This window comes from Melanostigma gelatinosum, assembly GCF_949748355.1.
Source record: "Melanostigma gelatinosum genome assembly, chromosome: 22".
Classification (NCBI taxonomy): Eukaryota; Metazoa; Chordata; class Actinopteri; order Perciformes; family Zoarcidae; genus Melanostigma; species Melanostigma gelatinosum.
In genome coordinates, this window is record NC_136655.1 from 3,233,902 (window position 1) to 3,251,555 (window position 17,654).

Genomic DNA, 17,654 nt, shown 5'->3' on the forward strand with positions numbered 1-17,654 from the left:
AAGAGATCGGTAAGGGCCTCGAGGAGAAACATGCTAAGATCAAATCCTTTGAAACATGTCGAACCGGTATCGTCAGCGACCTTTAACCTCCAGGAAGTCACTGGGCCATGAAATAGTCTGTTACATGATTACCCATAACACCACAAAGTGTTGTTTTGTACAACCACAGAAATATAATGATGTCTGTGATCAGTGAGCTTTAGGGGCCGGCGCCAGACTAGCTGTTTATGCTAAGCTAAGTTGTTTAGTCTCCTGACTGTAGATTAGTGATATCAATCTTCTCATCTAACTCTTGAGAAGAAAAGCAAATATATTATATATTACTTACAAGTACTATAAGAACATACTTTAGAGGGTTTTCTTCCACTCAGTCATTTTTATGTATAAATTCCTTAAGATGCTGAGCCGATGGATAATGTATAATGGATGAGATGTCAGGAATTAAAAAAAAGGACAAGTAGGAAACAACATCTGGAACGATCTTTAAACAAAATCTGATTCATTTTCTCATTTGAAAATAAGATAACGTCATGGAACCCCATAACCAGAAACTAATGCACAGAGAAGAGACAGGAATATGAAAATATACATCGTGGACGTACAGCTTTGGAGAGGAGGTGCATTTCTCTCCTCAAGAGCAGATACAAAGATTTTGAGCCAATTTGAAAACCACCAAATACTGATGGTAAGAAAAGTAAAAAAAAGATTTAAAAAAAGCAATTTCAGTGTTACTTAGAAAGGCGTCTGTGCCTTAAAAATCTCCATATTTTGCTTTAGAAGGGACGCAAACAGAAGACAAAGAATACAATAAACTGACAGTCCCGGTTAACCCCCCCCCCCCCATCATCGTCACAGTGTGCAGGGTTACAGAGCACAGCGCTACATGGTGCACTTTCCTCTGTGAAGTCTGTAATAGCGCATTCAAGTCACGTGGGAAAAACAGTCGCTAAGGGGTTTATACCATCACTTATTCTAGGTTACTGACATTTCAGTCATTGCAATTCATACTTCTTAAAATCTGATGGCAGGGCAGGACTTGGTGTGCTAGCAACATCTCCAATGAGTCACTTCTCAGCTGTCGGTGTGAAAAGGCGGAAGGGAATTATTACGTGTGACTGAAATGTAGGAGCGGTAATCAATCACGGTCTCCCGCAGTAGCTACGTCCCGCAGTATGTCGCAGTACGACATCGAAGGCTTTACACAAAAGTTAATTTGTTCGGTTCACCTCGAAAAATAAAAAGGCAATTCAATAAAAAGCCAAAACATGCTAGAGCTTTTCTCTAATCGTGTCGGCCTTCCTCACAGTTTACAGGCTAGCTGGTCGATGCTAAAGCTGCACGTCAACTCATGTTACCCGAAAAACACGAAACAGAGTTTACATCACGAGAGCACCAACGAGACAGGAGGCAGTTTAAAAGAGTTCCTTTAAAAAGGAACTGTTTGACATTTTGGGAAAAACGCTTTTAAGCTTTCTTACAGAGAGTTAAATGAGTAGAACCAGCGGACGGTTAGCTTAGCTTAGCTCCTGGTTCTGTCCAAAGATAACAAGATCTGCCAATGAGCAAAACAGTGACAGAAGGTCAATGCTTCTATCCAAGAAACAGTCCTGCACTCAAAAGCACAACTTGTTGTATTTAAATAACATATATAACATGTTAATTACAGAGTCAGGCTAGCCGTTTAAACTCGTTTCCAGCCTTTATGCTAAGCTAATCATCTCCTGGCTCTAGCTTCATAGCTAGACGCAAGTGTTCACCAAACTCTCTCCAAGAAAGCAAACACTGTGTGGAACACGGTGGAGACGCACACAAAACACAGCCACAGTTTAAAACAACAGCTTATAAAATGTTTCAAATGAGACGAGAATAAACACGACATAAATACAGGACAGATCAGTACACAGTACAAATCAACCTTCGGGTGGACGTGTCTTTGTGTTGTCACAGCTGGCCGGTGTTCAGGACTGCTTGACCTTGCATGCAGCCCGTGAGAGAGTGTTCAGAGGGGCGAGGTGGTGCCTCAACAGATACACGTCCCTTTAAAACAGGACAGGAAATAACCGGCCGTATTTCCACGCACCGATCAAATCCTCCGTTTAGATTTTAGTGTCTTGTTGTTGCTGCGATCCAGAATCCAGGTGGGGAATCCAAAAGCCGATAATATGGCGGCTTAATTCCAGTTGATTCATCTTCTAGTTGTTACTTTGGATTGTAGTGATACACTTTTATGTCAGCGTTGTGTCAAAGTTTTATATGTTTGCACCTTCAGGATCTCGGTTATAACTTTTATCAGCTTGTGTGTCGACAGTGGAGGTGCATTCTGGGAAAGGCTTTTCTGTGGACCCCATTGAGACATGCAAAGCACAAAGCCGTGAACCAATCACGTGGAGCCCACAACAAGGGCTGGTGTAGAAGGCTACATGTAAACTCGACAAAAACCCGGACCCTTCAGGGTTGGTGGTCTGCGTTCACGGTCCCTCGAGTCAGCGCGAGAGGAGCAATCGTTCCAAAGCGCTCTGCAAATGTTCCCAGTTCTTCCACAGCAGCGCCAGCACGGACACGCCCACGCAGGTGAGCGCCAGGTGGGCGCGGCTGCGCAGCAGCGGGGCGGCGAACTTGGCCGCTGTGGAAACGCACACCAAGATCACGGTGACTATGGCCAGCATGATGTTGATGCACTTCCCCAGCAGCACCTTGGCGTCGGTGTTCTCCACCTGCACCGTCTGCTGCTGCTGCTGCTGGAGCTCCAGCTTTGACACGCGAGTCTGACACGACTCCAGCACCTCCTGCACGCACACACACACGTGCACACACACACACACATTATGGTTGAGATCAGGGAAATACTGGAGAGCAATGAGTCATAAAGGAAGGGCAGCGAAACTGGATTAGATAAGATTTGACATCAACTGCATTAGAAATGAACAGCAGTTTTGTATCTTATAAGAAATGAATGGGAGATGCAGGAGGCACCTCCGTGTGACTCGTCCGTCTTCTTCTTCTTAAAAAAGACAAAATACCCAAAACGGTAAAAGAAAACAAAATATTGTACAACCAGTTAGAAAAGATCAGAATGTTCTTTGTAAGTAAGTTCTCTGTTGGTGCAAAGTCGACGCTAAACGCTACGTTTAAAGTAGTAAATTTGATACAGAGTCGATGTTTTGTTGCTTAAACTGTCATAAATGACTAGAGTGGTGAGAACAATGTACTATTATAGTGCTTTTGGGGTGAACTATTCCTTTAAACAATGAATAGATTGTCACAATCTCTCCATCTTTAACTCAAACATTACGGATGTTAAGTGTCTGTACTCGTTCAATGACGTTGACCTTGAGTCTGTGGTGTATTATATAACTCGCTCTCATATGTTTGTGTACAAAACACAAAGTACCTGGATGTCCCTGGCCCTCTCGTAGGCCTGGTAGGCCACCTTCTCCTCGATGCTGGCCAGCTCCTGCTTCAGGTTACTGGTCTCGTTCTGGTGGAGCTCCGTCAGGTCATTTAACTGGTCCTCCAACCGCTCATACCTGACGCACACGCACGCACACACACACACACACACACACACACACACACACACACACACACACACACACACACACACACACACACACACACACACACACACACACACACACACACACACACACACACACACACACACACACGAGGAGGCAGAGCACCAACAATAGAGAGAGAGGGTGAGCAAACGATGCATAATTGAGAGTGTGTGTGTGTGTGCGTGTGTGTGGGGGCGAGTAACAGTACAGCAATTTACTGACTACAGCAACTGAGCTGCTGCCCTTGGACAACTGAGCAACAGTCTGGAGGTTTGTGTCTATTTTTAGTTTACAGAAGCTTATAACTGTCAAAAGCCTTTTCAGGTTCAACAGATGTACAAACACACTGCGTCACCGCCTGTTCGGAGTGTTTACTGCAGGGTTAAACATGAAGCGCTGTACTTGTCATACTTGTACAGGTTCCAGTGTTGTTGTGCTTTGTGATTATGGGATGGTTTCATGTGAAGTACTTTAAGAGGCATGAGAAAGATACCGAGTTTAGTATAAATATTTAAAAGGGGAAGAAGTGAATTTACCAAAAACATGAAGGATCAAATATATTCTGTGTATTATTTAACTTCATACGATAAAGACTGTTCCTCCCTCAGTGACGAGGGCAAAGCCTCAAACATCTGTGTTTACTAATCTAACAGAGTGCAGCTTGACCTACTTATTGATGAACTCTGTTCCATGTGTTTTCAGAGGACACTACTGGGTTTGTGTGTAGTCCCACCTGTATCTCTCCTCCTGCATCGTCTGTGTGAAGTAGCTGCAGTCTCGTTTGAACTGTGTGTTCAGAGTCTCCATGTCCTCGGCCAGCTGCACCTGAGCCTCCCTGATCTCGCGCACCATGTCCAGCACCTCCCCCAGACGCCCGTTGGAGTCCGACCTCCCCGGACCCCCGGATCCGGCCCCGGAGCCCCCTGCCGGGTTCCCGTTGGAGTCGGCGGACGCGGACGTCCCCGTGGAGCACTCGTCGTCGCTCTGGTACTTCGACGCTTTGGCTACCGTGGTGGCGCTCCCGCTCAGGCCCCTCGCGGCGCCGTCCACGCGCAGCCCGGACCCCGACTCCATGGAGCTCTTGAGGTGGGCGATGTTGTCGGCGCTGCCGAACTTGTTCCTGATGAGGTTGGCGAACCCCCGGGACTTGTTGAAGAAGAACGGCGGCGAGAGCGACACGCCGGGCCCGATCGTCTTCACTTTATCCAGCGCCGGGTGGCGTCCGGTGGCGCTGACGTCCCGCAGGCTTCCCTCTTTGCTGTGAGTCCCGGGCTCCTTGCTGCCGCCATCCTTGTGGTTCTGTTTCCCGTTGGTCTCGCTGTCCTTCACGCGTCGGTGGTACTGTTCCAGCTTCCTCTGCAGCCGGGCGATGGTGTGCGCCGACTTCTGGTTCTTCTTCTCGAAGACCTGGCGAATTCGTCCCACCTGCTGCTTGTCGGCGTTGTTCACCAGCTTCAGGTACTCGGCGACGTTCTGGTCCCGAGCCGCCTGCTCCACCTTGATCTGCTCCGTCACCTGAAGGCAGAAGGACAATTATTTAGGATGCGCCGATTCAACTCCCCATACCATTCGGACTGCTTGTAACTCCTTTGTACTCACTCCAAACAAAAGTGTTCTACTGTTTCTATTACTCACTGGGATACAATAGATTCGATTCGTTGTTAATAATCTCTTTATTAGGTTTCAGTCCCGACTGATCACATTAAAATGTTCATATGATGAGAAACTTCTTCCAATGAAAGTGAGACAACAAGGACAATGAAAATCAAATCAACTGAAATCGAATTGGCTAATCATCGGAAAAAGACATTTGACAGCGCTATAAAGCATCAAACCGAGCTGAAGACTTATTTGATTTGGTCTTTGTGATGTTTGTTCAGAGGCTCTCGGAGTGAAAACGCAGTAAATCCTCTGACCTTAAGGACCTTCTGCTGCAGGCTGTCGATGCCGAGCGCTCCTTTGGTGAAATCCAGCCCGACTCCGTCATCCCCGGCGCTGTCCACCACGTCCAGGTTGGACTCTGAGCCGCCGCGGCGAATGGGCACCGGGATGCTGAGGATGTTGGCATCGCAAGCGCTGCGCTCCGCCTGTAAACACACACACACAAAAGGATTGGAATTATTAGGAGTGAAACTACTCAATCTATAAAACACTATAAACCTATAAAAAGTTGATGCCTTAAAATGTCTCGTTTTCTTTGACCAACAGTCTAATATCCTGAAAATATTCTGTGGCAAAGAAAAGCAGCAAATCATCTCATTTGAGAGCTTGAAACTAGAGAACGGCGACATTTTGTGCTTAAAAAAATGACTGAAAGAAGCATTCTTCCATCCGGCTGATGGATGTTTACAGATGCTCAGATGTCTGCAGCACAATATCAACCCATTGATACAAAACATCAGGTGTGTTCGCGAGGCCGCGTGGAAGAGCTTCACGTTTCTCTTTCCACCTCTTGCTTAAACGGGCCTGCCTCGTCTCTTGGCGAGACTCACAGAAGATGAGAGCAGAGCTTTAAAACAGCCAAACAAGAGGATGAAGAGAGAGTTGAGTGGTCAGTCTTGAGAGGATCCTTGTGTTTAGACTGAAGAGGAGGAAGAGGAGGAAGAGCTGAGTGGAGGCCCCAAACAAACAGCCTGCAACTGATAATCCACTATTGACAAAAGCAGACGGTTACGCCACCTAAAATATTAGTGTGTGGTAACTCTTGTTGCCACGGCAGCAAAGTGCACATAAGCTCTTAAACGGCCTGAAGGCGGTTTTTTTTTTTGGCTGTAGTTTTTGTCTTTTTCTTACACACACGGCGCTTTAATTGTGTCCTGTGGCTTTGTGATACGTCCTGCACGGTCAGCAACCGTCCCCCCCCCAAGCAGAGAATCAGAGTCCGACATTAACAAACAGTCACTAACTTCATTAACATTTAGTCATTCATGAAATCCCTTTGTTCTGAATTAAACACTGTGCTTATTCTCACTACTCCTGAGTGGAGATGGCTTCCACCCTCACAACACGTCCACTGGTCCAACCAGACGGCCACGAGCAGAACAAACCTGTGCTGCAGAGGAACGCCGATTCAGTCAATATCGAGGTAAACACGCAGAACATTTGCTGTTAGGAGCCTCGGAGACACCATATTCTTGTTCCTGTGGCTGGAACAGTGCGCGGTAAAAGGTCGAAAAGAAAAAATAACGACCTGATGATTAAATAATTCAAATTGGTGAAGTCAATCAGCTGCAGCCTGATGATTAGTGCACGAGACTAGTGAGCGAGTCATCTTCCTATTGAACACTAAACCCCCTGCTGTGGACTCACAAACACACACAACCTGGAATATTTTACATTTGTGACCAGATCACGCTTTCATTTGCACAAACCAAGCAGCTTTTTCACATCCTCCTTTGCTGCCTCTCGCGCACAAACAGCCTGCAAGTAAATCACATGTTTACAGGAGATTCACATGTAAACATGCGGCTGTGCGAGCCTCACACTCGGCAGTCCACACACGTATCGCACATCGGTTGGGATGATTTACATGTGAACACACAGCAGGTCACTCGTCGGCCTTTGGCTCAATCCTGAAGGGTAAGTTAGTATTTGTACCAAAGTGTATGGAAATTCATCCAATAGTTGTTGAGACACCTCACTCAAAACCGTTAAAAGAAAGGTCACAAACATCTGGCAGATGTTGAGATATTTCTGGACCAAAGTGATGCACTGACTGACCTCGTTCCTAAAGCCAGGCTGCTAGTGTGGCTAAAAATAATCTACTGATTAACTGATGAAGAACATAATGATCACTTGAAGGCAAACACTCCAACAAGAAGAGGACCCACGATGAGGCGGACCTGGTGCGAGTATCTGCGTCGGTGTGCTTTCTATAATCAAAACCTAAGATTAGAGACGGGAGAGGAAGCTTATGCTGTTTACGGCGTGTGGAAGAGAGAGAGAGAGAGTGGGCCAACAAGTGCTCCTCCAACTCCCACTAAGCACTGCTCATCTCAGCGTCTCATTAGTGGGAGTTGGGAGTATAGGGACCATGCCACAGGGAGACGTACGGCCTGACACAAGCACACAGGAAATTGCCATGGGAAGCGTTTCTTTGGTTGCTCCCAGAGAGTCCGAGGCTCTTTATTCCTGCCTCCAATCCATCAGTTTTATTTTCCACCAACAGCAGCCAGAGGTAGACGCAAGTCAGATACCAGTCGTCGCTCGTGAGCGACTCAATCCTGCCCCCGTCAGCTGATCAGAGCGAAACACAGAGGTGATGCGCAGCTATTTTGTCAAAAACCAATCGGCAGCTGTCCGCCAGTGACGAAAGAACAAATCAACACTAACACTAAAATCCCCTCTGAATACTAGCCGAGAGTGCTGTGCATACATTATTCAGTGTCCAGGGCTTCACACATAACCAAACTCACCGGTCCGAAATGGAAAATGCAGGCTTGTTCAAAATAAATTGAACAGGGAGTTCGAGAACTGGACAAAGGAATTGTCAAAAAAAATCTAAATGTCATCCTTTTACTTTGTAATTGTGATATATCGTGTTTATTTGTACAAAAACACACAATTCAAATGCTTGTCTTTTTGCTTTGATAAAACATTGTTGGGGGCAATAATAGTTGTAGTTTGTATAATAAGCTGCTCAGAGCTAGTGCTAGGAATGAATCAATTAAATATAACATAAATAAACTAGTTGAATGAATTAGTTTAATTAATTTAAATGAATTAGTTTATTTTGGTATTAGTATGACATTAAGCCAGTAATGGCTTTGCTTCTTCTCTGTGACAAATGACAGCTTAAAAAGTGTAACAGAGATTATAGCACATTAGCCGTCTATTGGCTATAAACCAGCACGGAGCCACACACAGTCTGAACCAGCACACCAGATTAGCAACGGCTGATTTAAACTGGTGTGTTTGAGTATCAGAGGAGGAAATAATGTGATTGGGAGATCAAGAGCTTTAGAGGAGATGTTTAAAACCAGACGTTTTAAGCCAACAACAGGAAGCCAGTTCAACATGAAAACATGCTCATTGCTCTGTGAGGCTGTACTTCCGAGCTACATGCTAATAATAGCAACGCTAACATCCTGATGTTTAGCAGGTATCATGATCATCATCTTAGTTTAGTGTCAGGATGCTAACTTTTGCTCATTAGCACCAAACACAAAGGGAATATCATTCGTTCTGCAGGTATTTGGTCATAAACTAAAGTATTGGACAAATTAAAAACTGACCGTGTGTTGGTGCTAAAGGGAAAGTCAGGTAAACCAAAGTCAGTGAGATTCATCCTCTGGGCCCCGTGGATGTTTGTACCAAATTTCATGAAAAGGTTGTTGAGATATTTCATTTTGGACCAAGGTTCCCTTCAGCTACATCGCTAGCTTGTCTAAAAATAGACGTTCTGTTCCGTTTTCTTTGGCACCATTATCGCTTTCTCCCCTAACAGGACGGACTATACACCAGCTCTTTGGACAAATATGGAGATGTACTCGGACCACGCTTTAGATAACGACGTTTTGAAAGGCTTAATCTAGCAAACCCTATGATGTTTGCCAAGGCCACTCTGTTCCAACAGACTTGAGAAGAACACAGATGAGCATCCCTGGTAATTGATGACTGTACTTCCCGAGGGGCTCCAGAGAAAAGCTCGTACACCGAGCCTAATGCATCAACGCGGCCACGGAATAAGGTGCCGGTTACCCAAACCAGTGCACCTGCACTTTCATTTCAATACATTCAACCTGTGAGGCACAACTCTGAAACGCTGAATTGCAAAAGGAGCGTTTTGTGCAGACTGAAAACTCCCTCAGGAACAAATTAAACAGTATGAATAATAAATTAAACTGGCGATCTATACTGAGCTATTCATCATCAGGAGTCACGCGTGTACTCGGTGGGTCACTAAACACTGCGTCGTATAATTTTCACATTATCCTAATGCTGTTTCTTAAACTTTCACATTTCCACTGCTGTGATTTTAGGGCTCATAACTTGATTTTTAATAAGTAAGCAGAGCAGCTGCTTATTTTGAAGTCTGCAATCAAAAAGAGACCTGTGTCGGAACGCATAATGAATATTAGATACGCTGTTGGCCCACAGCTGCATTTTTAGGAAATAATGTGCGTTAACAGGAAAAGAAGTGAGAGACCTGGCTTGGCTTTGGTGACAGGATGTCCTCTCATTTCTAAAATGTATTCAGATCACGTACAGAGACAGAAAGAAGACAGAAGAAGAGGACAGCTTAAGGTGAAATGAGACATTTGGTTCGTGTGAACTGGACTGGAGCGCCTCCTGTCGGGACCATCGGCCGTGACTCTGTGGCCTGAGAAGAGGAGCCTCCTGTGGGGCGGACGAGCTGGCAGACATGCACACCACCTCCCCGTGGGGCTCCAGAGACGCAACAGAGAATTAACCAGAGAATAAATGGAACGCAAATCATCATTAAAATGGTTATTAAAGATTATTCTAATGATAGAAGGTGTCCTAAGCTGACTAAATGATAATTCAATGTAGTTTATTGACGTTCTGTGGAATTGTATCACGATCATATTATAAGCGGCGTATAATACATAATTAAAGCTGGTACTGTCAACACATACCGATAATGCTAACAGAAAAAATATGAATATCATCTTCACTGTGGTTTTCATCATCGATTGATCGGACGATTACTTCCTTGAGTCGTTGATTGAATGTTGGCTCTAAAAAATGACACAAAGTCGTGAAACATGCCTGTTGCCAGTTCCTCACGCTCAACGTGGGACCTGCAGTCCTGAAGTAACCCAAAGATACACTTTAAATATAGCGGGCGGAAAGAAACATCACATATTCACATTTGTGAAGCATGGAGTGCGATATACACATGGACATATTGTGTCATAACTGTGAAAGACAGAGATCCACACACTGACGGACTTTTAAAAAAAGCATTTGATCAAAGGACCTCTTTGTATTGTTCCACCTTTGCTCTGTTGACGACAACACCCGTGTTCTATCTGCAGTCTCACACACACGCACACAACCAGTACTGAGAGCAAACCAAAGGTGGGGCTGAGGGGAAGTCGACAGCTCACGTCTGATTACTGTCGTCGATGCACGGACTGAACCAGTTTCAAGTCTGGACAGGCTGCTGTCTGCACGCTCCACGGAACTCAGCGTCTTGTTATTTATAGCCATTGTGATTCTAACCGCCACAGTACTTCTTCCACCATCATGTTTGATCCTGCTTCTGAAGCACTTTAATCAGGTGTCATAACTACTAACCTCGGCAATCGTTAGAGATGAAGACGTTAGGAATCAACGGAAAGCACCCGAGAAGCATTTAGCACCGTGGTCACCACCTAGTCGAGGGAGTGCTAGTCTGTGCATCAGCAATTAAATGTACAAAGATATGCAACAGTGGAAAGAATCGTTATAAATGAAATGTTAATTTAATGACTATTTAATTGATAGATTTTTAAAAGGTAATGATAGAGGGTGTGACTCTTGAGCAGCCAGATGAATGAGGATTAAAAAGTTGATTCAATTTTCAAAACCACAATATTTGGGAAAGAACATCAAAAGATAAACGTGACATAACTTGATGAATTTTCCCGTTTTCTCCGTGCTTTTCAAACACTCTGTGCAATGTGTGCGCCGTGAGATAAGCGGCTCTGAAGTCTCTGAGACCGAGATGTCCATACAGTATGAAAGAGTGTCAAGTCGTCACAGTGACGTGACCCCAGAGCCTCATGAACAAACCACAGATGGAGGGATGAGAGCCCGACGGAGATATCCCGCTCTCACTCTCTCCTCGGTCATTCCTCCGCACACTCGCTGCAAATTTAAACGGTGATCAGTTCACGCGGCCGCGGAGAGACGGCTGCAGCAGGCTGAAGCGTAACACCTTCTTCTACGTGCCGGTCGAGGTGTTATGTGCGCTAACATGTGGAACAACAGCGCGTTCTCTGAGTGTCAAATGCTTAGAATAAAGATCTACAGAAGGACAGTCACGTAAATCAAAAAGTAGACATTAAAAATGACACGAACAGGACTACGAGTGTAGACCAAGAGTCTCGAATGTGCTTCGGATTGCATTTTGTGCTTCTTTTCAGTAATCTGGTGTCGTCTGTTTGTAGTCATTTAACTAACGTCTCTGCATTAATGATGCTTATGATATTTAACGACAAAGCGATGCTGCGTTAACCAGAGGAACCAGGGAATCACAGTGCAGCGGGGAACAGAGCGGTCTGAATGGATATCGAGCTAGAAATCAATGAAATGTTGCCAATCCATTCACCATCTGGGGGCCTTAGCATGCGATCATGACTTGATGATACATGTACAGAAACAACACGCATATATATATACACACACACACACACACACACACACACACGTGTACTGCACAAGCTAGAGGGCGGGAGAATATCTCTACAGCATCTGAACCACGTGTGTGGTTGTTTGTATATGACCTGCTTTACACAACCACATGCAACAAAAAAATGAAAAATTGTAATCCGTCCTCTCCTCTTGTAATCTGAGACGTTAATCTGCCGCTTTCCAGAGCAACGATTACCCAGCAGCCCTTGCGCCCAGTCTAAAAATGCCCGGGGGAGGAAATAAAAGAAGGAAAGCGATGAGAGTGAGGATGAAGGATACGGAAAATGTTTTTAACATACATACTAACATGTTATATCCACAACAAAACACACACACTCTCTCTGTACTTGGATGCCAACTGTAACAGAGGAAAGAGTTTGTCTACATTCAACCCCTCTATTCGTAACACAGTAAATCCTCAGAGATTTAGAAGCTGCAAGCAGCAAATATTTGGCTTTTGGGCTTCAACGACGTACTAGCCATGAGCTGTCGAACTGATTAAATGTCGCACGGTTTCTGGGTAGAAACGTGAGCTGCCGAGCCACATATTCCCACATCAACGTGTTGCATTATCGCAGGTTGTGATGATTGTGCAGCTGTTCTGTTGAATGGTTTCAAGAATATAATGCAAAAAGGGGGATAAACCAAATCTAGGCAGCTAGCTTAATACACCTGCTCAGAGTGTAATAATAGGCGATGAATCAGCGTTATATGATATGACTAGGGGCTCAACGGCCGCGTGTGTATGTGTGTAAGCCAAACACAGGATCCCTTTGACAGGCAGAGTATTTGTGTGTTGGTTAAGCCACACCGTGTTACTCACACACATCACATCACTGCTGGTGTGTGCTGATTCACGTCAGCTTAGCCCACTCCATCGCTAATCCAAACGCACGAGAGGAAGAGATGAACCCGATCAACTACGTCTCAACAATTCACATTTCACTGATCCGCCTCTGTCCTCCTCCGGCGCTCACGTCTCCTCCCTCGCTCGGCAATAAGTCGAAGCTTCATTTACTCCGCCGATACGACACAGATCCCATCGGTTGCTCTGACAACAGACGCCATTGAGTAGAGGCGGACTCGCACTCCGGCGCGAATGACCAATGAAGGGAGTCGAAGGGCATCAGTCAACGACATCCACTCCTCCCGTTCTGCTCGCTCGCAATGGTCAAACAAAGGCCACGGCTCCGCTCGTCACTGTGATTTGTGATGCTGATGGAGTGTGTGTGTGTGTGTGTGCTGCCCATAAAACAAAACAGACTGCAAAAACTGGTTTCCTGCAGCCCACAGAAACACAGCACAAAATGAAACAAGCCTGGACCCGTTGAGTGCAATTAACAGCCAAGAACATATCATATCGTGTTTGCATGCTCTGTTTCTATCCATATATCCATGATCATTTAAAGAATATGTCATTTTACTTCTCAAATCTTGAGTCTTGAAACGACCCCGAACAAACGCCGGTTCTACTGAGCCAACGAGAGAAATAATATAGAAGCTAGAGAAGATTTTGATCAATTAATCTGTGACTGGTTTGCTTATTTAAATGTCAGAAAACGGTGTAAAATGTCACTCTTAATTGCATCAAAAATGTTCAGTTTAAAAGCAGAAAAATCTCACAGTTGAGAAGCTACAACGAGGAAAATGCGCAGACACTTCAGCGAGCGGCGATGATTAAACAAAGAGAACCGAGTGCTCATTAATATACGAGACGAGAGGACGTCTGCTCCCGGCTGTTAGCAACCGAAACACTTTCAGGAGAATAAATATAAAAGGCGACGGGCAGAGTCGGTTCCTTCCTTTGTTTTGTGTTTGTTATGTCAGCCAGCAGTTGTGGAGCTGCAACGAACCGACTGATCTGTTGACTAGTTGTCTTTAGATTAATCCCATTGTCGTAAAAGACAATCACAATATCTCCTTTAAATGTGTTCTTTGGTCCAAACAGTCCCAAAACTCCTCTTTATTGACATGAATCTAAAGAAGAAGAATAATCTGCTGCCCAGAGGGGGAAACTATCACGAGCTCAGAGAAGGAAACACCCCCCCCCCCCACCCTCTTTCCTCCACAAACACACTAAAGTTCAGCCTGCAGAGGACAAATCTTCCTCTTTGAAAGTGATCTGATGGAACAGGCAACTTGGTGCATTAATCACACACACACACACACACGCACACACACACACACACACAGTAGGGTTTAACTTTAAGCTGAGCCCACTGATTAACCGTATTTTGACCCGATTATGTGACAACACACATGAGCAAACATCTGCGTATTCACAACCTCAAATATTCCTTTTGAAAACACAGACAGCTCCTACAGAGAGTGTTGCATTATGGGTTGTTTGCAGCCTCAATGCTGCTCGGTTAGAGAGTTTCACATCTGTGCATTCTTCATGTCCACGGATGAAAATGAAAAAGCGTGTGTCATGAAAGAATGCTTTACTACAAGTTTCCGTGCCGATCTGAGGCTTTCAGTGCTACTTCATCGAATAGACTCTCCTCTCCTCTTACAAACACCAGACTTTCCAGCTCCTGTCTGTAAAATGTGCTTGGGGAAAATGACTCGTGCTATATGCTTCCACAGCAACTAGCACTCAGGTGCCCTTGGGCAAGGCTCCTTCATCCTGCACCCAGATCGCTGCTCAGCACCCCGGGGGCGGCTCGGCTGCTTGAAGGATGCTCAGTCGACGCTTCCGTACGGATCCCCTGAGTTTTGTCAGATAAAAGGCGAACAAGAAGCAGCTCTCTGTGTAGTGAGCCCCCCTGCAAGTGGGTCAGAGGACCACCAGTTTTCTGTTATAACACATGTTATTCAACCTTTGTATACATGCATATATAATGGAAAGTTGGCGTCTTCACACAAGAAAGCAAAACGTGTCTGGACTCGTCGGGCATGGAACGTCAGCTGTTAGAGGATTTTAGGAGGAAACAGAAAGCAGGATAACTCCACTTCTCCTGTAATGACGGTTAGCTTGTAGTACAAAGCGCCATATTAACCATATATTTACCATATTAACGCCTCTGGTGTGAGAGTATCCCTCCTCCTGGTGAACTTTTCTCCACAGCAGCACGAGCTCCGGAACATGCTCTCGAGGCTCACACTGGATCTCCCGTTTTGTTTTGTTAGTCCTCAGGTGTGAAGTTGACCGTCGTCCGTTCGCTTCGTCGGTGCAACAACACGTGTCATCACCGCGTCCCACTGGCTCACCACCGCTGCCGGTGGAAGAAAGAAAACCGACCGACAAGCGGCGACCGACGGTGTGGTTCGTTCCACAGCACGCCGGTAATCCCTCTAAACCGGGCGAGCCAGGGAAGCACAATGTGTGATTAAGCCCCGCCCACCGCTTCAACACAGGGAGGGACTGCGGAGGATATCGAATACACCCCCCTATGAATCACACACACGTACATAAACAAACACCCACACACACACACGCACACACACACACACACACATTCACACACACACATACAAACACACACACACACACACACACACACACACATTCACACACGTACATACACACATACACAAACACATACATACATACACACACACACACATACACACATTCACACACACACAAACACATACATACATACACACACACACACATACACACATTCACACACACACAAACACACACACACACACACATTCACACACGTACATACACACATACACAAACACATACATACATACACACACACATTCACACACACACACACACACACATACACACATTCACACACACACACATACAAACACCCACACACACACACACACACACACGTACATACACACATACACAAACACATACATACATACACACACACACATACACACATTCACACACACACACACACACACACACATACACATTCACACACACACAAACACACACACACGCACACACACACACACACATTCACACACACACATACAAACACACACACACACACACACACACACACACACACATTCACACACGTACATACACACATACACAAACACATACATACATACACACACACACACATACACACATTCACACACACACAAACACATACATACATACACACACACACACATACACACATTCACACACACACAAACACACACACACACACACATTCACACACGTACATACACACATACACAAACACATACATACATACACACACACATTCACACACACACACACACACATACACACATTCACACACACACACATACAAACACCCACACACACACACACACACACACGTACATACACACATACACAAACACATACATACATACACACACACACACATACACACATTCACACACACACACACACACACATACACATTCACACACACACAAACACACACACACACACACATACACATTCACACACACATACATACATACATACACACACATACATACACACATTCACACACACGCACACACCCCTATGAAACACTTACATACACACACACACACACACGTACATACACATACAAACACACACACCCCTATGAAACACTTACACACACATACACACACACACTCTTTATACTGTCCTCACCGATTACAGGCAGACTTCTTAGATATCTCTTGTTTACAGCGGATTAAAATCACGTTGATGATTCTGTCGATGGCTGACAGATAAACAGGACACATATCTGAAGTGAAGGGTCGGCTGAATTACCCAACAAAGGTCTGGGGAGAGACTCATGAATGATTTAAGGGCAGAGCAGCTCTACTCTGGCATTACTGATAAAGAAACCAATTAGTATGGGTAGCAGGTCATGTGATATGGGCCCGCTGATAGTTTACTGTCCAGGCTCACGTGAAGTATTCATCCACACGATATATAAGTGGACTCCTCCGTATATTGGAAGACATACCGACAGGTGTTTCATCCCCGTCTCACCCTCTTGTCGTTCTTCATCACTATCTCCCCTCTGAAGCCCACTTTCTGACTCAGCCATCTTTTAATCACCGTGACAAGTGTGTGTGCTGCCAGGTCGGACACTCTGAGGCCGGGTGACTCAACCTGCAGGGCAGAGAATAAGCACCCGGCACGAGGCCGCCTGCAGGGCCAGAGCTCCGTTATTGAAAGTTGAACCCGGCCCAGGCTGATTCAATCACATCGGTTCTGTGAGTGCGTATTTAGGAAAGATCGTTGCATAGCTCTGGGATGGATCCACGACAAATCTTTCTGTTATGATCAATCCTAAATAACCGAATACACTTCCAGTCCATTTCCCCTGGGTATTGATTCATTACATCCACGCTTATGCGTGTGTGAAAGAGAAGTAGCAGGCAAAGAGTTAAATGTGACATTTATTTAGATCCAGATTGGTGCTCTCTTTGTACGTTAGCATTGATTTGATCCAGAGAGGGTATCGACTGTGCGCTCACATAACACAACTGTTATGTAAATGCATTGAAGAGCAGATCCCTAATGGGTATTTCAGCACTGCACGACTCCTGTGAGGCTGTAAAACCGCATTCTCTTTCCCTGCATTGCAAGGAAATAAAGAATTCTGTCACACACACACACACACACACACACGCTGTCGTGCATGCAGTTCCAATTCTTCATCTAAATGCCCCCCCCCCCCATCTGATATTTAATAAGTGCATTATAGAGATGAAAATCCAACTATCTGCCAAAAAGACAGATGGTGCACAACATTTCTGATCTAGATTTCATAGTTTGAATATGATATC

The 17,654-nt window shown here is 45.2% G+C and overlaps 1 protein-coding gene across 1 annotated transcript; it reads right to left on the reverse strand.

Moving 5' to 3' along the window:
• Positions 1-562: 562 nt before the first annotated feature.
• Positions 563-15,037, reverse strand: LOC306795852 (transmembrane and coiled-coil domain protein 3-like). Its single transcript, XM_079294515.1, has 5 exons — positions 14,935-15,037; positions 5,477-5,647; positions 4,294-5,075; positions 3,392-3,527; positions 563-2,786 (listed from the first exon to the last, which is right to left on the reverse strand). Exons 1-5 carry the CDS (start codon positions 14,935-14,937, stop codon positions 2,484-2,486), a joined length of 1,395 nt encoding a protein of 464 aa, XP_079150641.1. The 5' UTR covers positions 14,938-15,037; the 3' UTR covers positions 563-2,483.
• Between the last annotated feature and the right edge of the window lie 2,617 nt (positions 15,038-17,654).